The sequence below is a fragment of the Varanus komodoensis genome, unplaced genomic scaffold, assembly GCF_004798865.1.
Source record: "Varanus komodoensis strain SLA01 unplaced genomic scaffold, ASM479886v1 scaffold37, whole genome shotgun sequence".
In the NCBI taxonomy this organism is placed as follows: domain Eukaryota; kingdom Metazoa; phylum Chordata; class Lepidosauria; order Squamata; family Varanidae; genus Varanus; species Varanus komodoensis.
Genome location: NW_025335889.1, coordinates 4,965,032 through 4,987,217, shown reverse-complemented (window position 1 = coordinate 4,987,217; position 22,186 = coordinate 4,965,032). Strand labels below are relative to the sequence as shown.

Below are 22,186 nucleotides of genomic sequence, written 5' to 3'. Positions count from 1 at the left end.
TAAGCAAATCACAGATGGAAAATGCACAAGCAAGCTGCCTCATTCATGGTAACCCACAATTTTAAAAAAGTTGTCATGACATGTGAGCCAGGTTATTTGCTTTTGAGTGTTCTTACTTTTTGTATCAATGGAGAAGGTATATTCTGGAAGTATTGTTCCCATTTAAAAAAAAAAAAGTAATGTTGAGCAACAGCACTAGGTGTGTGTATGAGAGTTACATACTCTCATCTAGAAGAGCATGGTTTTCTTGATTACTGTTTTACCATGCTTGAATAAGAGTTCAGTACATAAAATCAAATCTGCACCATTTAAAGTATCATAAACTTGAAATCATACAGTGTTATCTCAGAGTTCCAGCAGTGGAAGTAGCTGAACTCACAGGGAAGAAGAATCCACTGTGGTAGTATATTCAATAAACAGTAGAAGAATTAGAGTAATACTTTAAAAAAGCAAGAGGAGTATGTGCTTCTGTTAATCCTCCTCTGCAAGTTAAACTCTGTGATATTGTCCTGCTTTTAGACTGAAGCCTTTAATATTTGTTTCACAAGGTGAACTTTATAAAAACTCCCTGCGTAGGCTTGCATGTTGCTAGGAGGCTTTGCTAGAATCTTTTCTTCTCAGCAGTGTAGTTCAAGAAGAACCAGGCCATATGATCTTGCCGAATAAGTAACCCAGTGTGAGCACCATGATACAAGGAGATAAAGAGCACTAAGAAGTTGGAGTGCATTTGCTAAACTAAGCCTGCGTAGTGCAGTGGTTAGATCATGGGTCTGGGATTCAGGTGATCTGTGCTCCAGCCCCTTCTCGGCTATGGAGCCACCTGGGTGGCTTGGACCAGTCACAGACTCTCAGCCCAACCTACCTCACAGGGTTGTTGTTGCAAGGATAAGCTTGAGAACAGCAGCAGGAAAATAACGTAAGCCACTTTGAGTTCTTTAAAAAATAAAAAAGTGATATATAAATATAATAAATAAATTGCTCTGATCATGTCTGCCTGCCCAAGTTCCAACAGATTTGTGGGCACAGCACAGTAATGATGTGTTAAATTCTTCTAGAGTTCATACTATGAATTGGGGAGATATGGTTTCTGTGCTGTGATCGTTGCATGGCCTAGCAAACACCCTTAATTTAAGCTCATATTAATTCTTGTATAATTTTGCTTGTTTCTCCTCCATTTATTACTTGCTTTTCTAGTGCTATTGCATTAAAGAAATACTTGTTCATATATGCAGATGCATAGATGACTTCCAGTAATGTACCTGCTGGAGTTTTAGAATATGGAAGCACAATAAAATATAATATAAAACTTAATAAAATTGCAGTATAAAACCAAAGTAAAAAACAGCAGAAACGGCTCTTAGATTTCTACTCCCCTCAAAGCTGATCATTGCCTATGCTAGCAAAGGCTTCTGGAAATTTAAGTCCAAACTATTAAGAAAGAAACCTGCAAGCAGAGACTGGTAGTTCCCATATCAGTGGGATGGTATATCCAATTTGGGTGTTAATCCAAGCTTTTAAGGAACTTTTCATGGTGGTGCTTTAGGGAACCACTTAGATTCAGCACCATGGAGAGCTCCTTTAAAGTTTCAGGTAGACTCTACAGTGGATACGCCACCACTGCTGATGTTGAAGCCACTGGATCCTGGTGCCTGCAGCCCACCCTTGCCTTCTGCTCAGTGAATCTTTCTTCAGAGGCCTCACAGCTGATTTGTTTGTGTGTGTTAAAAAGAGGATTACTATTTGGATTTTCATAGTCAAATCGTGTGCCAAAATTTTCTAGTCAAATATCATAGTGTGCTGTGCAACTTGGTTTTAAAGTACTCTTGCAATAGATTTGCTTCTAGGATCTCTCTTAACCAGGATGTATGGATTGCTGCCATACAAAGAGTAATGTCAAAGCAAATCTAGTTTTTTTAATTTAAATATTTCCCAACTTTTTAAATAGTTAAAAAAATTCTCCGAAATCTCTGCACTCTGAGTGTTTGACATACTTTGCTAGGTCCAAAGCAAACCATGTACTTTTTCCTTGATAATAAAAAGTAATAAAAGGCTATGGCTGTTTATAATTTCATTGCTGGCTCTTATATAAATAAAGCTGAGAATAAAGTGACCCTCATAAGACAATGTGAATGTGTTTTAAAAGGTGAGAAATGACTTTCAAGCTATATATTCCACAGTATCCAATATCATTGCACCATTGGAGCTAAGGATAACAGCTAGGTTCTCACAGCGATATTGTATGAGTAATGAACAGCACTTTCTTGAATGGTTGTGGTGCTTGGCCAGAAGCCTAGCAACATGCTGTATGTGAAGCAGTTCCATTGGCAGGTTGTGCTCATTCCCAATTACCCTAGCCCTCTGCTTGAATCAGGGATATGCAAAGGAGAGGGAGCTGCTTTTGACTACCTGTGGCTGCGGCTGTTCTTTTATTTGAAAAGTTGTAGAAGTGTTTTATAGTCACAATTCACAAAAGACATACATGCTTAAAAATTGGAATGTAGTATATATTTTTAAAAGTTAAGAGAAAACAAATACATAAACACAATACAGTATGTTTCAGCCAGCCCACAACCTTCATAGCATACAGACTATACCAGATAATACATTCAAACACGTATTTTTTATGTAGCTGCTTCCCAATAAGGTCCCTGGAAAGAATATCAGGCTGGTTATTTCTGGCTTCATGACACCCTTATAACATCAACTGCTTTGCATGGAAAAGGATCCCCATATTCTAGAATGATTTCCTTCATCTTTGAAACTTTGCTGAATGCTGTGTGGAGAGTAGCAGTGGTGGTGGGGTTTTGGCAGAGAAGGAGAAATTTGTTTGCTTTATCACATCTGGGATTATAGAAAGGGCTGGACTACTTTTTATAGTAGCTGATATAATTTTTCCATGACTTGCTTTGATGAATGATGATTTTTCCCCCTGATCATGACTTTTTGCACATTTTTAAATACCCTTGATCTGTATCTGAAGATTTCAAAATCTTCTAGGGCATTAGTAGAAGTGGGAGCTGGTACACATTACATGTGTCATGACTGAAAAAACCTCTTCCATCTCTTGAGCATTTAGTAGTTTCACTTCTTTTGTTAGCATTGCTTCAGACACAGTTCCCATGTCATGGCAGCAAACTGTCGGTTAAGCATGAGCGTGAGCCACTTCTTGTTAGCATAAACAGCTTTAGATAAACTCTGAGTTATTTAACCCATAAACAACCAGTGTGCCTGGGTTTAGACTTCATACTAACAACCTATGAGCTTGTTGTTCATGGGTTGTATATACAGACTGGAAGCTGCTTTTGGAGCACATCCCAGCAAGCTGTGGTTTAATTAACATGACATATAAACTGACTCTTACTATCTAGTTTACTTTCATTATTCTAAAGTTTCTTCACATATAACAAGTTTCAGCACCAGCAGCAATTGGCTGTTTTCAGTCAGTCATAAGGAAGGTGGAACTTACTACTTTATTGATTTTACTTTGAAACTTCAAGCTTTTGACTTGTCACTTATATCTGTCAAACTGATTTGATTGCTTGAAATGTCTTGACCTAGCTGCTTGTCTTTGACAAAGCCTATTTTATTTAGCTATTAATATTAAAGTTTTCCCAAGCAACTGCAGTATATTGAATGAAATGGACCAGACTAGACAAACTAGAAGATAAAATAGCATGTGAATGCAGAAGTATGGTTGGCCCAAATATGTGGTCAGAGCTGCATGCAGGCTTCCCTATTAACTCCAATGGAAAGGTCCATGTACAGCTTATTTATGTCCTTCCACTGAAATAGGTTAGGGTTAGGATGCACTTTTAGGAAGAAGCAACACTGCATTTCTAAGCTGTCACCAGATTGGGAGTGAACTATAGCTTAGATTCCTTAAGATGTGAAGACAATAGAATAGATACCTTGCTACCTCCTTGCTTATCTTACATTGGATTCTCCTGACATATGCTCTCTGCAATGGTGCTTTCATATCATATTAGGCAGGGTGGGGATATTGGAGATTCTAGTTAGATTTTCCTTTTGTTGCTGCCACCTCCTCTTTTCTTCCTTGGTCTCTTTCTTCCTGGGTCACATGACTAAAGCAACAGGGACAGAGGGAGGAACATAGAGAAACACTTGATCTTTTGTATATAACAGTTGATGAATCATAACTAAGCAACATCTGGACTCTTTCCAGCTATGTCAACCAAAGATTTGAGCTTTGATGCAAAAATATTTTCATATTACTGGCAAACCTTTCCTAGCTAGACAGCCTTTCTGTGACCTTAGCCCACTCTGCCTATGGAACTAATGAAATAAGTATCCTTCTTCACAAACAGCTGCTGGTCCATACACAAGGTATATCACTTTGCCAGCAAATAATTTCTCTCCAAATCTGAAATGTTGATGTAGTAGTTAGCTGCAAACATGTCTATAATTTGACATGGATTTCATTAAACTGCATGGTTCCATTATACCGTATGGCAGAAGTACCCTAGTTCAATTCCTGCACTCCCAGTTAGAAGGGCTGGCACTTCCTTTCCCCATGCCCTTTACAATGAGATCATCAGGCATTTACTGTTTCTGCCATAGGTCCCAGGACCCCTAGCTTTTCCTTGTTTCCCCAAGTCTGGAGCTATTCAAGAAAGTGAGGATCATGAGATTTCCCACTTTCGGGAACACTTCTTTTGACACCTGTCAAAAGAAAAGCTTTTGTTTATAAATCTCTTGGGCAAATCTCCAAATTTGTTTTTTGTTTTTGTTTTGATAAAGAAATATATGCAGATTCATGGCTATCAAAAAATCTTGAGAATCTCACTTTTGAATGGAGAAAAGGGTTGCCACCCCTCTCTTCACTGCAGAATATTTATTTATTTATTTATTTATTATTTAGAACATTTCTATGCCGCTCCATTCGCAAAGAGCCGAATATGTAAGGGCAGACAACTGTGCCTGAACTAATGTTTTAAAGAAGGAAGTCCAAGGAACTGGACAAATAGTGGTGACAAGGGTGAGGTTCTTGACAAACCATATGCTAATAAGTCATCAGGACCAGATGGTATCCATCCTAGAGTTCTTAAATAATTGAAATATAACATTCCTGAACTTCTAACAAATATTTAAAAATAGGACCCTAAGATCAGTGATGCCCACCAGTTTGGATGTTTTTTAATTTGTGAAAAATAAGGTTGCCAGTGGCTACTAGTCCTGATGACTAAATACAGCATGCCTTTGTGCACCAGTTTGCCTGAATTTTAAAACTGCACACCGTACAGCTTCTTCCTGTCTGGATCTTACATGGTTTGTGATGTGTGAAACAACCTCTGAGCTCCCAGTGAAGGTTGTCTTTAATGTGGCATGTTAAAGGGTTGTATACACATACATGCTTTTTCCCAGGATTTGCAAAGATGTTGCCTTTTTGAAAGGTTTAACCCCACAGCAACACAGTAAGAAGGATGCCAGAAACCCTTGGCAAACATTAGATTGACACTTCGCTCCAGATGCCTGTTTTGTTGTTCCCAGGCTGTTTTGGCCAGCTAGACTAAATATTTGCCACCTGCTGCCTCTTTGCTAGTGGCAGTCTCTATGTGAATCTGCAAGATAAAGACATTCCAAGCCACCTGGATGTTCATTTTGTGAATGCTTCTAGGCTTAATCATGTAGGGTAAAGAGAGAAATGGAGGCCTGCGGGGGAGTCCTGGCTGCATTCCTCATCTCTGACCTGTATTGCCCTGGATATATTATAGTACCTTGCTTTGCATGGAATGCAGCTGGAGCCTGCCTGGAAAACATTGTGAGATTTCTTGTCTCCTCTTACTGAGATTAGAATATATTTGGTGCATTAAATTCCTGTATGGACATTGCTCTTACCCTGCTTTCCTGAAGCATAACAAAGCATTCAGAATTTAACATGTTGGGGTCACTGTGGGTTAATATCCCTCCAGAGCTTAGCAGAGCGTGCTGACTGCCAGTCTGGGTATGCAAGCAGCAGTGTGCTCATAGTGTGCTGTATGCTCCAAACTCAGCATCATGGTTGGTGGCTGAGAGGGTAGACACCCCTCAAATAACTCATATTTGTTTCAGAGTAATTTGAGGGTTGCGTACCCCCATCAAACAACCCACAATGTCAGCTTCACATGACGCAGTAAATCATGACAAACAGGAGCACCTGAAAGGGTGCACTTGGGTGCCCAACACAATACGACAGCCCCTGTAGAGCTAAATTAAGGCATAGTGGATTATTGTGTTGTATGAACCAGGGCACTCATTTTTTACATGAATATGTTTTAAGGCACATTGATGGGAGTTTTGTAGAAGAGATGACTTTACCTAATTGGTATTCTTTCCAGCAGTGAAAGTGAGGCTTGTATTGTGTAATTGCTCTGCCCCATCGCTCTGTAATTGCTCATTCGGATAATTTTACAGGGAGCCTAGATGACATTGTTCCATCTGAAACTCTCCTGCATTTTCCTGCCACATCTCCCACCGTTTCTTCTTAACAGGAATAAAACCTGTTAAAGAAAGGATGAACTAAGTGTACACTACCTTTTGATTGGTAGTGCCAGGAGCTGTCAGTCTGGAAACCTCTTGAATGAGCAATGGAATATGGCTTAAACATCCTCTCAATACAGTTTGGTTAGCTGCAATTCCTTAAACTCCCAGTCCTGCTTCCACTGAATGCATTTGGGTATGCACATGCTTGGTTAATCCTAGAATTCAAAAAGAAATAGAAAGTAGGTGTGATTATCTTTCTTGTACCCTGATTAACTCTTCTTCACCCTTTTTATGCAAAGGAAATCCCTGTGATTCCATGAAACAACTGGACTTAATTCTTAAGATGACTGTGGCCTGGTGCGGAAATCATGCCCCCTCCTCCCGCATCTTATAACTGTGGCTGTGAATTTTGGAACAGGCCACAGAACTGCGCACTGCATTGCAGGTGCTCCATTTCCTCCAGTAAATTCCCCTGCTCTCACCTGTGCCTTAACTGCAGTGAAAGAATAAGCAGCACTTTCTTAATGGTAGTTAATGCTTGTGCAAATATTTTAGAAGGAGAGGGGAACTTCCCCAGTAAAGGGGCTGCAGGTGGAACACATGATGCCACAATTAACTCCTGCTCACTGAACTGTTGTTAAATGAGTGGCCAGTAATACTATGCTAGCCATGTTTGAAGTGACTATGGCTTTTATTCTAGATGAGGCTTTTTTTTTTTTTTTTTTTTGGTGCAATCACCCTGCATCCTTCATTGAATTTTACGGAAAATCCGGAGATTGTCATCTGCTCAAATATGGAGCCTTCCTGTGCTTGGCCACTGTTTTTTGTATATTTTTTTAAACTGGAAAAAATCCATTAGAGAAGGAAAATTGGAATAGCTGCCCAGTATAGTACTGCTAGGAGTCATCTATCTAAAGCACCCTAAAACTAAATGTTATTAAACATTTGTGATTTTTCTCTTGCTTTACATCCTGCTTGTTGAGGATTTCAGTGCAACTCATAAGATTGTATCATTCTTTCACAGGCAGAAATTGCTTCAGTAAAATATATTGCCTTGCCTTTTTAATATGGTTTATCTTATTCACTGCCATTTACCGACTTCTGATGAGGCCTGCTTGTGTCCTTTTCTAGGAAGTGGTTTCTCCTTCATCACTTAATCTCCCCTGCCAGGCTGCATGTCTGTTCTTTAATATTTAGTTCCTAATGTTGCTTTTTGCTGTTGTGTATTTAAACTTTGCTTTTGGGCTATGCATTCTCATTTTATTGCCACTTCTTTCGTTTTTGTTTGTTTGCCTGTTTCTTCTCCATTCTCACCTCCACTTTCTTGGACTTTCAATGCTTCATAAAACTATCAGACTTGGTTCAGACTCAAAGGGCTCCAAAGATATTTTCAATGGGTACTTGACATGCTTTTTAAAGTAAGCTCCCTGTTTAAAAGAACCTGGTGTTATTTATCACTTAACTATACTAATAAGGTGTCAACAGTGGAATCTCTGATGATGACACAGTTCAGTTGCTATGGGGACCACCTTATTTGTTTCAGTTACCATCATTTCCAGCAAATCCCAGAGACATAGGCTGAAAAGTCGCTGCAAAGCAATCATACATCCTTTCGATAGAATACATTATATGACTCATACATCCATTACTTAATCTGTCTGCAAAAGTGTATTTATTTGTGTGGCTAGATTTTGACGTTATTCCCTTTTTGTCAAAGCCAGGATGGCAAACTGGTGGCCTGTATCCAGCCTATGGCAATATTGCAAGCTTTTACCTATGATTTCATTACATTATGGTTTTGCATAAATTTGTGGTTTAAAAAAATCCTCTTAACCTAAATTTCACATATTTTAATTTTTATTTCAAAATTGACTTTTAAAGGCACATTTTAATATATTTAAACTATATGGGCAACTGTGTTGCAGCTCTTGGAGAAATATAGAATTCAATGGGTTGCTAATTTATGATCCATATATTAATCCAAAAGGTATTGCAAGACAGATCTGGTTCCCAGCAGCCCTACCAAATTTGAATCAAGTTGTGCTTTAAAAATTGGTCAATTGCATTTGCAGGAAAAAGAGGTAGCAAGCTGCTCTCTGTATTTCATCGACATTTTATAATATTGCTTACTCCTATATATTCTGCAAAAGACTACTGTAGACCAACTTCATGGAGAGCGGCAAGTTCTTCTGCAAAGCATATTCATTATTCATGTGTAGGCACATATGTGTACACTGTGGATGGCCTCACACCATCCAAGCACATGACTGTTACTGGCTAATGCTAAGTGCATTACAAAGCAGGGCTACCATCAAGGGTATGGATGGGCACCTATCAAGGGCCTACTGACTAACAAAAGCCCCAGGACTTGCACCTCTTCACCACTGCAGCCGGTTTAATCACCTGCCTCTACTTTCATCCAGATGGGTGGTGGGACGAAGGAAACGCCGCAGCCTACTCGCTCACTGGTTTTTCTGTCTGTTAAGCAAGCGAGTGGTAGCAATAATGAGAAAGAGGAAGAAGGCCCATAGCAGCTGGTAAAACTGGTGGTACGAAGCTAGACTCACTGATGGAGGGGGGCCATTGGGAGTGTTTTGTCCAAGGGCCCTCCAAATCTGGGGCCAGTAATATTACAGCCTCACTTTCCATGAGTGGGTTGGAGAATTTTGGCTCACAAATGGTCAGGGTGGGCCCTGAAAATACAGCTTGGCCTATGCAATACCGTGGTCTATGCAGTCAGGGCAAGAGAAGTTGGACTGGGAAGGTAATGTGACCTTTTTGATTTCACTAATACATTCTTTTGTTTTCTGTTTTCTAGGGAAGGAGATTGGTGGCTGGCTCACTCTCTCACAACTGGTCAGAAAGGCTACATCCCCAGTAACTATGTCGCACCCTCAGACTCCATCCAGGCTGAAGAGTAATTGAATTCTTAAAAAATGGTTTAAAAAGAAAATGCTATAACTCCACTGAATCTTATGTTTGTAATAGCCAGGGGTACCTTTTCCAATAATCTGAGGCATGATTCTTGAGTCTGGGACTTTGGGCTGGGTCACACATGTTTGTTTATTCCTTGATCAATCAAACAGTGTTTGGCCATGTTTACAGATCAGGTACCATAGATCAGCCTTCCCCAAACCAGTGCCTTTTGGATACTTCTGGAAAGTGCACAAGCAGGGCATGAAGTAAATAGCCCTGCCCTCTAGTCCCCCCTCACCCCAAATATCTGGTATCCATTGTCATCTGGTTCACATACAATACTGAGACATGGTATGGTTTGTTGAAATATAGCTTACAGCTGTGATTGAACTCATCTCCTTAAACAATCCATGGTTGTTAACTAGCTATATAAACCACAAAAAGAAGCCATGGCTTGTTGTTGCCTTACAAAGTCTGGCTTTTTAAAACACTGGCTTGTTGTGATCACTAAACTCAGAACCGTGACTTATGTTTGCTGCTTTCCATCCTGGAATAGAGGCATCCAACAACAGCAGTCTGATATTGAAACTGATCTGAAGTTTAGCAAAATGGACAGGAGAATAACATACCTGAAATTGGGAAGACAAACTGTGATTTCTTTGCTCATCTGCAAGACAATTTATCACTAAAGGAGCAAGACATGGTTAACATAAATCATGGCATAGCAGTATCTGTGAACACAACTCCTTTGTCTGAACATGAAGTTTCAGTCTGTTGTGGCTGACAGACCTCTTGTCCTCCATGAATTTGTCTAATCCTTGTTTAAAGGCATCTAGGTTAGTGGCCATAAGTGCATCTTGTGGTGATTCATGTGTTGGTTATACATGGTAATCATTCTGTTGTGTAGCCTGAGCTTCCTTTGCATGCCAGTTATCTGCATAGGTCCTAGCACCCTATAATTTCAAGCTCTTGACTCAAACAGTGAGGACTCTGAACTCCAATGTAAACATTTAGTATATAGTACAGGTTTCAAGGGCCTGGATCACCTCACAATGCTAAGTAGTCTATGGTATATTCGACTGGACTTTCACATTGAAAACAATACCACACTATTCTTTGCTAATGAAAAGCTGTCACATCAGGGGAAATGTTTTCTAGCACTAATGTGCCACCTTTTCAAGTGTATATGTGGGACAGCAGTATAACATTACCTATTGCTGGCTTTCCGAGACTATACTGCCTCATGAAACCTCTGACACTTGATTTCTCTGCATGTTTAAAATCAGCTGTTCTCCCATTTGCAGCTAATAAATCCTTAAAACTGTGCGTTGCAATCTATATTCTTGCTATTTGCAGCACAGTTTCTTGATTTTTTTATCTTTTTTTGTCAACTTTACTATTTGAAAGATATCAGGCGCTCCTTCCCATTGGGCAACATTCTTGAGGTAGGCCTTAACACCTGGATGCTGTGCACTTAATAGGACAGGATGTTGTTCTTAAGCAATAACTTAAAGGAACTTGGAGATATGGAATATTTCTATGCTCATTTGTATTCCACTGTTGCAGGTGGTATTTTGGCAAGATAACTCGTCGAGAGTCTGAACGACTACTACTCAATCCTGAGAATCCCCGGGGAACTTTCCTGGCAAGAGAGAGCGAGACAACAAAAGGTAATGTCATGGGTGAAAAAAATAAGCATCTCTGAAAATGACGCTACCTAGGAGAATATCACTCTTCCCTCGCAACTGGGACAATACACATTTTCTGTGATATGAGAATACTGTTTCCTAAACTGATAGCCAAATCATGCTCTTTTTTATGAACTGAGAGTGTGAAAGCACACCACTAGTACACCCAAAAAGTCCTTTATCCACAGCCCCCTTCTTCAGTGTGATACTTCCAGATATGTTGAACTATAACTCCCATCATCCCTGGCTACTGGCGTTGATGGCTGTGGGTGATCAATGTTACCGTTCATCTAGTTGGAAAAGGCTGGTGTAAGAGGTAAGAATTACCTGGTTGTGGAGGACCCCATATTCACTGTTTCTGTGCAAATCACTGTTCCAGATGCAAGGACTTGTGTCAAGAAGCAGCAGGGCACCCATTCTAACTATGGCTAATTCGACAGTGTTTGTGTAATCAGGAGTGGTTAAAGCTCCAATAGTACCTAAAGACAGAGCAGAATTGCGTATCTCTGAGGTTGGTCGGGAGGAGATCACAGGGAGAGCAATGCCCTGGGCAGAGATGAGGTGAGAAGCCTCCCATGTGGGCTCACAGGAGTTTTTAATGAAATATATTTCTCATAGTCCATTGGTGCACACAGTGTAGGAGTTGCTGTTCTTGAGGGATCTTTTATTAGTCATCTGAAGATCATGTTCACATCTTCAGATTGCTAACGTGAACCACTGTGAAGAGGAATGCCATGGGCTGATAGGGCATTTGGGTGCCCGTCTTATGGTACTGGCCCAAGGACAGGAAAAAGCAATAGCCCCCTGAGGCTAATGTGGGCAGTTGCACATTATATGGTTCTGAAATGATGAGCTGCCAAGACATGCAAATAATAGGCCTGTTCTCAATCAGGTCAGCTCCCTGTGGCTTAATTTATTTGAGAGGGCTGCTGCATTGTGCCAGGTGCCCTGAATGCCTGGTTTGCCATGGTTTAGTGGGCTAGGTTAACCCAGGTGCTGGCTTGTCTGAGGGCTGGACAACACTCAGATAACCCAAAAACAAACCATGGGTCATGTAAAGGTTCTCTAACACTGAAACAACCCCTGCCACCTCAATTTGCATGACAGGATGTGACATGGCTAGCCAGGTGCTCATCACTGCCATGCAAAAATGACACCCAGTACAACACAATAGCCCCCATGGTTAAATGAAGCCCTAGTGGGCTGTGATGTCATGTGAACTAAGTCAATTTGAGAACATATTTTTAACTGTGAGTAGTGCAGCTATATTGAGTTTTTAAACCTGAGCCTTAAAGTTAATGCAGTCTTTCCATGCCTCCTTTTTCAGGGATGTGAAAAAACTGTTATCAACAGCCATTGTAACACAAGGAAGTATGTTGTGTCCAGCAGAGAATGGAGATAATATAGGTATAGGCAGTCAACCTTTGCTTTGTCAGCAAGCAGAACTCTCTGCCTTCCTCCCTATTCTGATCTGATTGGCAGAGCACTGGGTGGGATTTAAATGTAAACAGACTCCTATCCTGTGCCTGTCCTCTTTTCAAGAGGATGGTACTGAAACTGGGTCACAGAGCTGGAAATAGCTGGGTAACCAATGGCAACAGGAAACTCTGTAGTTCCCTCCTTTGTTTGCTGCTGGGGGCTGTTTGTTGCATTTCTGGGAACAGTTCTATAGGGCTTGTGTTTATGTGAGGATGGTGTTGTAGAAAGTGGGTGGCAGTAGAAGCAAGGAATAGTCTCTGTGTATGTATGCATGTTGCCACACACACAAGAAGTAAAAGCCATGAGCATAGAATTTCACTGGCGATGTCCTCTGCTATGCTATTCCCATTCCTGTCCTATATGATCGGCTTATCTAGTGTGGGCCTGAGAGTGGGAGTAGGGAGTAGCCTGCACAGGTAGGATTATGTATTAGGAGATGAGGACATTGGAGACAGCAGGAATGCTTGGTCATAGCATCAGTGACCAAATGTCTGTCTAGCATATTCCTTTCAATATGTTCAATTCATGTTCCTCCAGCATTGCTCTCAAAATATTCTTCACTGCAGTGTACTAAATTGCACTTCACCCTAGGACATGTCCAAAGGAATGCTGTAATGAGTACTTTTATAGAAGCCCCCATATGTGGTTGTTTCCATATTTTGCATTCCCCCGATGGTGAAACACTGGGAAACCCGAAAGCCATGTGCATTCTTTTAGTCCAGAGAAAGTAGAGACTGGAACAAAATTCAAGTCCCTGGGAATATCAGCTATTCATTTGTGTTCTTAATAAAACAAGTTTCTAGTGCTTACAGGTGTGAGCATAAACTTGAGAGTGGGCATACAATGAATTCTTAACCTCAAAAACTAAAAGTGCAGCTGTATAAGATTTCCAGGCTTTAGTGGTGATCCATAACTTTTCTCTGTGACCAGAGGAAGCATAACAAGTTAAATAATACTGGAGAAATGTGCTTAAGGTACAGTCCTATGGTCCCGTGAAAGTATCTCAGGGACCATAATATCCAAATATAAATTAATTGTTGAAATGTCTGGAGAAGAGAACTGTTTTGCCTGGTGCTAAAAAGATTGTGAAGATGGCGCCAGGCAAACTACTTTCGGAAAGATCCTCTTGGAACCACAGTTACTCCTACAACCTCAGCAGGAGAACTTCAAGATCCTATTCCTTCCTCCTTGCAGCCACTACAGAAAGAACCACAGTGCCTGCTTTCCAAGGTCAGAAAAGTTGCATGACCTCACAGAGGATGAAAGGAGCTTTCAGTGGGTGGGGAGAAAGGAGCGAGGATATGCAAATTCAAATCACCTCTTTTGCCCTCGTGCAAGCAGCTCAGAGGTCCATTTAGAAAAAAAAAGTTTAAAAGGAGAAGGGACAGCACTTCCATCATCCTCCCTGTCCTGACAGAAGTGGTACCCAGAAGATTGCAGGGTTCTGCCTTGTGGGTGTCAGCCCAACAGGGGAGTTGCAGAATTTAAGCAGGGCACAGAATTCAGCATTTTTGGTACAAAATTTGGTTACTCACATGCATTTTTAAAGCGATGTTTTCTGTCCATTGTTAAAGCACTATGCGCAGCAATGGTGTTTCAGTCTCTAGTCATACCTTTATATATAAAGTTTTCCTTGTGAAGCACTATTATTTTGTAATTTATGTAGTAAATAGGTTTTTCCTGGAACAAAAATTAAAACCTGGCATAACTGTTGTGTACTAGAGAGCTTCAGCTATTGGGTTTTATAGATGTATTTAGTTTATTTTATTTATAATATAATAAAGAACATGTAATAGAGGTTACAGTAAGTTGAGACCACTCCCAGCAGGTTGAAGGAGGCTCTTATGCTACACAGAGTGTCACTTTTTGCTTTGTCCTCGGAGGATGAATTTTCTGCAAATCGTTATCTGTGTCTATTCAAATCATGGGATTTAGTTCTTTATGTAGATTGCCATTCTTACTATATTAGTGTAAAGCATTTAGAAGAAATACATTGCCCCAGGCTCTTCTCCAAGGATGGAATCAACATTCTATGGCCTGATACTGCTTGTGACCTGGGAAGTTGTGTACCATGGGCCTTCTGTGGTTAACCTGGGCTGCAGTATTAAAGCACCATTCTATTTGCATGATGTATTACTTGCATATTTAATTATGGTAGTTTGGATCCAGGCTATATTGGTCATGCATTAGGCCACTGAAATCAATGAGACTAAGCTGACCATGACCAGCTAGTCCTATGGATTTCATTGGAATTAAAACATGATTAACTTGGTCTGATTCCAGCCCAGTTTCTTTAAGTCATATTTCCGATGGTTCTTCTTTGTGGTCTTTGTGCATCACATGTATGGGCTCTACATGCATGCATGGAGCCTGTTTCGGAAGATTCCAAAGCTAGTTAATTCATATTTGGCAGGAGCCCCTCCCCTGGGCACACCCTGGTGCAAAGGAGGGGCTCTCACCTGGTCCTCAGTTCTTCAGCCACCATCATGGGTGCATCAGGAAGTTCCTCTTCTGCTCCTGATGGCTATTCACTCACCTTCTCTGCGAGTCATCTTCTCTCCTGCTAAAACTTTTTATTTTATTCTTTTCTTTATTTTTTATTTTCTTTTATTTTATATAGCTTTGTTTACTAGTATTTTGCCCCACTTTCCTCTACCGTGTTACCTTGTGCTTTTCCTTCACTGCTTTGCCTCACCTGTCAAACCTGATTGGGGCAGCACTCCATTCTCTCAACATCCAGAGGGCCCTAGGCCTTTTACAAGGCTAGGACCAGCCTATCCAAAGCTCACCGCAGCTTTTCATTGCCTACCCTATCTCCCTGCAGAGACTAGTGAAATGAGTCATGAACACAGTCTCCCTTGCCTATGAGCCCTCTGGACTCCATTCCTTTGGACCAATATGCACTCACTCCACACAAGCAATGGCGACCTCCACAGCCTTTACGCCAGGTGCCCCTACCTGATCTCTGCAGGGCCACAACATAGTCAAACCCATCAGTCTTCATCTGGCACTACTGCCTTGATAGCTGAGTCAGAGCTGACTGTGCCTTCTTATCCTCAATCCTCTGGTAGTAACACCGCCCTCCTCTAGGTATGCTTTTCAGTTGCCCATGTGTGTGATGTATAAAGACCATGAAGAGGAAAGGCAGGTTGCTTACCTGTAACTGTCATTTTTCTTCATGGTCTCTGTGCATCACATATGGTCACCTGTGCATTCACACAAGCCCACCTGCCATCCTGTCTTCATGTCACCCTATGTCTACCGGGTGTGCTCTCAAATGGACAGACAGGCATAATGGCAGTCACATTAGTTTAGAACTGAGGACCTGGTGGGAACCCCTCCCTCATGCCGGGGCATGCTCAGGGGAGGGCTTCTGCCAAATATTGATTAATTAGCTTGGAATCTTCCTGAACAGGCTCCATTCATGCATGCAGAGTCCATATGTATGAATGCACAGATGACCACTTAAAGAACAACAGCTACAGGTAAGCTACTTCCTAAACTGCTCAAGGTGGTAAAGATGGTTAAAGAAACTTTAGGAACAAACCATAAATAAGAGAATGTGGTATTTTTAAAACAAGTTCTACGTAAATGAACCCATGTTTTAAAAATGGTCCCCAAAACCTTAAAAGAGATCCTCAAGCATCCCTTCTCCATTCAAGCACATACCAATTGGATCATATTGTTAATTGTGCTTAATCTGTTGCCCATGGCCAGACTTTCAGATGACGGTAACACACAGGAAAAGGGGCAACTGAGCCAGTCTTAAAGGCCAGTCTCAGAAATGCAACTGTTCTGTGTTTTGGAAATGTCTGCCTAATAATCTTGGCTTCTGTTGCATATCCAAAAGCTGAAACTTCTGACAAGTTAACACAACAGCACTTTTCCTCATATAATTGGAACTTTGCATTAGTAGCCAAGGAGGAAAACACATGGATTCCCTGCCAGCATCTATTTTTCTCCCTTGTGTGAGCAGCAAAGGTCTTCTTTCCCTGTGCTCAGTGTTAACCTCACACAAATCAGCTTGTGAGGTTTGACAGGATCAGTGAAGGCTGATCCAGCTGGAGGCCACAATTAGACAGACCTGGCCTTGCTGACTGCTTTTATTCTTCAAAGTTATGCACTCCTCATGCCCCCTCCCACCCCAAATTGCTAATCCTGCTGTGAAGTTACCATCCTGCTGACTGCAGCATCACCAGCCTTCTTATGTGAAAGTGGCATCAGGACTTTGTAGCATGAGAGGTTTGCTTGAAAATACCTGAGTACAGAATTTCCCTCCATTCTAAAATGCCACAAGGGAGCAATGAATCAATAGGTCTCTGTATATTAGTTTCCCTGTACTTTGTTTCCTCTCTTACAAGGTGGGCCAGCCCAGTTGTGTATAAGATAAAATAGAGTGTCTACACAGGCATCATCTGGGGCAATAATTAAGTGTCCAAAACTTTATATTGTTGTTAAATGCTGTAAATGTTTTAGCACCCAAAGAACAGAACAATCCAAGGAGAACCACTCCTATTTATCTTACGCAGAAAATAATTCTGTTGACCTTTGAAGGAATGAGTGATATAGATATAGTCCTAGAATCTTGTGTGTAGCAGTCCTGCTAAACATTGGCCTCAGTGCGTCTCTTAGGCAGAATATCTGAGCTGTACTCATACTTTCTCAACAGGTGCCTATTGCCTCTCTGTCTCTGATTTTGACAATGCCAAGGGCCTTAATGTGAAGCACTACAAGATCCGCAAGCTGGACAATGGTGGCTTCTACATCACATCCCGCACACAGTTCAGCAGTCTGCAGCAGCTAGTGGCTTATTACTCGAGTAAGTGTAATTTCAATTCATCTTCCAATAATGCAGGATTTGTTGCAGAATAAGGCGGCCCTGTCCAAGTTACCTTTTGAAACAAAGCAGTGAAGTTTGGATAGCATCTTCATCCCAGCAAGGAATTAAAGCAAGAATCATGCAGTCACCACCATCTTGTTGTAACAAATTATTCATTATATTGGCTCCCTACAGTTTAAACAACATTATTCAGACAGAATGATCCAACAGGAAATCACGCATTCCTTAGGAAATCAAGAGAGTGCATCTGTCAGGTCCAGGTTTAATGGAATTAATGCAATGTTTGGCCCACTTGGCCAATCTACCACTGTACCTTGAAGTCCTGATCAACCTGTTTACATGACCACATAGAAGATGTCATGGCTGCACCCTATCAGTGGTTTCTGTTTCAGAAGAAAACAAGTAAAAGGTGCACATTTTCAGAATAATTTGATATTTGTACAGAGAAAACTGCAGGGGAGGAGAATAAGAAGCTGAAGGTCAGGTCAAGGGTGCAAAGGGGGAATACATGCAACAGGAGAAAGGATGAAGGCTTTTACATTTTTTGGCTTTCTTTTCTTGCATAATATGTGAGATGGTAGGGGCTGGAAACCTGGTGATCTTTTTGACCAGCACTAGAATAGTTTCATACTTTCAGATAGGTATGCAAAGGATGACCCTTGATGAATCACAATAAAGCTAGATAGATTCTTGGATGAGTCTTATCTATGGATATAGATATTTCTGGGCACCTTAGTAATGCTTTCCTTTATCCAAGTAAATATGCAGCTCAGTTCTGCTTGCGTAACACAATTCCTGTTTCCTATGAATGAGCCCAAAGTTGACCTGTCAACTTGAACCTCCATTGAACTCACCTTTACTGACGAGAACCTTCATCTAGCTGCTGGTGATTTTGAAAGAAAAAGGTGTGTTCTGGGTTGGAAGAGGCAAATGTGCAGCAAATGCCCAGGGTTGTTTCTGGCAGGGGCTTCCATTGATTTAAGGGTGGGAAATTGCTTTCAGTCTGAAGGATGAATTAAATTTCTCAGGAGTTCTTGCAGGCCTCACTTCAGTTGTTAAGGGGGAGGGGAGGAAAAGGCAGCAGAGTCAAAACTACAGACACCAGCATCTTGTAGCTGAAAGCTCTCACTGCCAGTAACTAAGCCTTAGGAGAGGCATTTCAGTCTTTTGAAATGAGGACAATTGTGCATAAAAGCCAGGAAACAATCAAACAATTGCAGGTTGGGGTAAAAGGGCTATAGCTCTCTGGAGTACCCCAGGAGGGCAGACTGGGTCCCTAGGGAGGCTGGATTTAGCACCTAGACCAAACCCTGCCCTGGCTGATGATTTATTGATTTTATTTGATTCCATTTAATTTGTACCCCAGCCTTCTATGAAAAAATGACTCTCAGGGCAGCTGTTTGTTTGTTTGTTTGTTTGTTTGTTTTTAGACTTATTTTCTGCTGATCAGCCCAAGGGCCCTCTAAGCAGATCACAATCATTAAAACATATAATAACAATAAAAGCTACACTTAAAGAACAATAACAAAAGACAATAAAACAAGACAGCATGCAGCCAAAGGCAATAATTTTAAATCATACATATTAAACAACAGACAAGTTAAAATTATCAGAATAATATCAAATGCCTAGAGAATAAAACTGTTTTTGCCTGGTTCCAAAAAGATTGCAGTGAGGACACCAGATGAACTGCTTTTGGGAGGCTGTTTCATAGGTGGGACACAACTACGGAGAAGGTCCCTTTTCTACTAGCCATCCTCCTTACCTCCTTGGAGGATTAGGCTTTACATGTTAAATCGATCACCATAAATTGGGCTCAGAGCTCAACTGGCAACCAATAAAGATGGTAAAGTGATTTATGATGTACTAAGAAAAGCAACTGTGAAGTCATTCTGACCATGACCTGGAGAATCTAGCAGCAGCCTTGAAGTTGGAATAGACACTTGCCTATGCCTTTCATATTTTATGTGGTGAATTTAATATGTTTCACTGATAAGCATAGTAAAATGCTTGATGGGCCTTTAGCCTTGTAATGAGTGCCTTCTAGTTTCTGAGATTATGCAGAATGTTTTCCAGGGGCAGTGTTAGGTACCAAAAATATCCCGAGCTTTGTCCCGGAGGACCAAAAGAATAAAAGCACAAATCTGCATATGTTAATTTACATGTGTTCTAAGGTGGTCTTTAAAGGAACTTGTCTCCTAAGGGCACTGCTGTTTTTTAAAAGGGATGTATAAATGGAGAGGAGGACATTTGATTTTGGGGGAAAAGCTCCTCAGGTGAAAGGTGGCAACAGGAGCTGAAGTGGATGAGGGCAAAAAGCCAGCAAATCCAGGCGAATCAAATGCATCAGCGATCATCTCATGCCCATGGAGAGCAGGGTGGTAGGTCAGGTGGCTGCCTGCAGGTTCAGGGCTCCAGAAGAAGGACTTGGGACTTGGCCCAAGTGGGCCACTCACACTGTCTCTGGTGCCTTTCTCTTCTTTCTGAATAATGACAAGTCCTCGCATGTCTGGCAATAACAGCAGGGTTCCAGGCAGATTTATGTGGTCTCTTTTTGGAAATAGCCATTGTTGTCATCTTCAAGGTAGATAGGATATGGGGCAATAAATCCACACAGGAAACTTAGCTTGAAGCTCCTTTGGAGCGGCTGTGTTGTTTGTACCCATTTAAGTGCTGCTTTGATGATTTGTAGAACATCTGATATAGAAAAGTAGTTTTGAGGGGGCAGGGGAAAGGGAGAGAGAGAGACCGTGTATAAAATGTACTCCTAGATTTAAAAGGCTATATTTAATTAGAGACCCGAGGGAATCCAAACTGGGATTAAGAAGGAAAGAAGTAGGAATCCTTAGAATAATGTGTCTCATTTTCCTGTGTTTTATTCTGCTCTGTGTATTTGCCTTTCTCAGAACATGCAGATGGCTTGTGCCACCGGCTCACCAATGTCTGCCCAACCAGCAAACCTCAGACACAAGGCCTGGCAAAGGATGCTTGGGAAATCCCTCGGGAGTCACTAAGATTAGAGGTGAAGCTGGGGCAAGGCTGTTTTGGAGAAGTCTGGATGGGTAAGGATTTCTTGCAGTTAAGTCATGAAAGCACACATCTGATAGGATGGCCATTGAATTTCTGGGAATGAAGTAGATTTCCGGCAGAGTCTTTCAGAAGGACAAGATGCAGAAAAACAGCTATTAGCATTTATTTGGGAATCTTTTGTGACTGTTTATCTTGGATACATCTGAGTAATCTACACTGGTTTTAACATCTGCTGTACAAAGCAAAAGTCAGCTAAGATCAGATGCAGTTTTTTCACCGGGGCAACCACCTCCAGCCTGCCCCAAAGCATCCGTGGTGTTGCAGTAGGGCAATTGCTCAAAGCTTTGTAACAGCTGCCGGCACAGTTGGATTGTGCAAGATTTTACTTGAGTCAAGTGTGTGTGAGAGAGTGAGAGCAAAAAAGAGAACAAGAACATTAAACACAATTGTCTCTTCCTTGTCAGTTGGACTCTGTTACAGTTCAGTTTTATTTCTATATTGGCCATAGATGATGATAGAAACAAAACAACTGCCCAGTATGAAATACCATGGCTGGTTCCAGATGTAGTCCCATTGATTTCAGTGAGCTGACCCTAAATATGACTCAAACTAGATCCAAACCCTGACAAGCTGTTGGCAAATTAAGGATATCAGTTCACATATATCTATGCAAATTGAGACACCTTGTTTGAATGAACTTCTGGTATCTGAACAGTGCATTGCCATGAGTGTTCTTAAAGGACACAACAGACTACATCAACTTGAAGGTTAACTATAATCCAAAGGATGGTTTCTTCAAATGTACCTGCTGGTTCCATCTCTGAAGCAGAAATGTTTTGAGCTTGGATAATACATGGATATGAATCTACTTTTGGTATTGTAATTCACATATATCACATTAAGATTCTTGGTGGAGGGAATGTTATGAAGTTTAGTTGCCTCTGAAACATCAGATCCCCTTGTCAAACCATCCACAGTGGTGGCCATCACTGTATGATATAGTAGCAAAATAAGAACATGTAATGGTGACTTTCTCATGGGAAGAGAATAAAAGGTGCCATCCAGAAACCAATTTTCGAAGAGGGACAGATATACACTATAAACATCTAGAGATATGTCTACATTTGCCAAGAACAATAGCCTCTCCTGGTCCTTTATATCTGGCTATATAAATTACATATGGCAGTGAGAATAGTACTAGTATGCTCTGAATGTGCTATGCAAGACTTTTTCTTATCTGCAGATATCTCTCTTTCAAAAACATGTCTTTTCAGTATCATGTTAACCAATTATGTTTCTACTCCAGGGACTTGGAACGGCACCACCAGGGTGGCAATAAAGACACTGAAACCTGGGACAATGTCCCCAGAAGCATTTCTACAGGAAGCCCAGGTCATGAAGAAGCTGCGCCATGAGAAGCTGGTGCAGTTGTATGCTGTGGTTTCAGAAGAGCCAATCTACATCGTCACAGAATACATGTGCAAAGGTGCTCAGAGCAGAGCAATGTACTGTGTGTCAGAGTGGCTGTGTGCTTTCCTAGGGATAGTCTCTTCTTCAAACTAAATAGGCAAAATTGGATCAAATAACATTCCAAGGCTTTTTTGCAAATTCAGCACATCCCATGCTGCTTGAAAACTTGAGGAGTGGAAAATTCCACCCAAATCAGGATATGGGGGGGAAAATATACTAAAGAACAACTGGATAAAGTTCTTGTATTCCACACTCTTTATAACAGCTGGTGGGCCCAAATTAA

At 41.1% G+C, this 22,186-nt stretch overlaps 1 protein-coding gene across 4 annotated transcripts in view; it reads left to right on the top strand.

Annotated features, from left to right (window-relative positions):
• Positions 1 to 22,186, top strand: part of SRC (SRC proto-oncogene, non-receptor tyrosine kinase) — a 96,682-nt gene that overhangs the window by 63,932 nt on the left and 10,564 nt on the right. For all 4 annotated transcript variants that reach the window (XR_006415684.1, XM_044440210.1, XM_044440209.1 and 1 more), the window contains 5 exons: positions 9,299 to 9,397; positions 10,963 to 11,066; positions 17,233 to 17,382; positions 20,310 to 20,465; positions 21,740 to 21,919. Coding sequence is in view for 3 of the 4 variants with exons in the window: in XM_044440210.1 (XP_044296145.1) it covers positions 9,299 to 9,397; positions 10,963 to 11,066; positions 17,233 to 17,382; positions 20,310 to 20,465; positions 21,740 to 21,919 (689 nt within the window). In the remaining variant the exon portion in view is untranslated. The remainder of the gene's footprint in view (positions 1 to 9,298; positions 9,398 to 10,962; positions 11,067 to 17,232; positions 17,383 to 20,309; positions 20,466 to 21,739; positions 21,920 to 22,186) is intronic.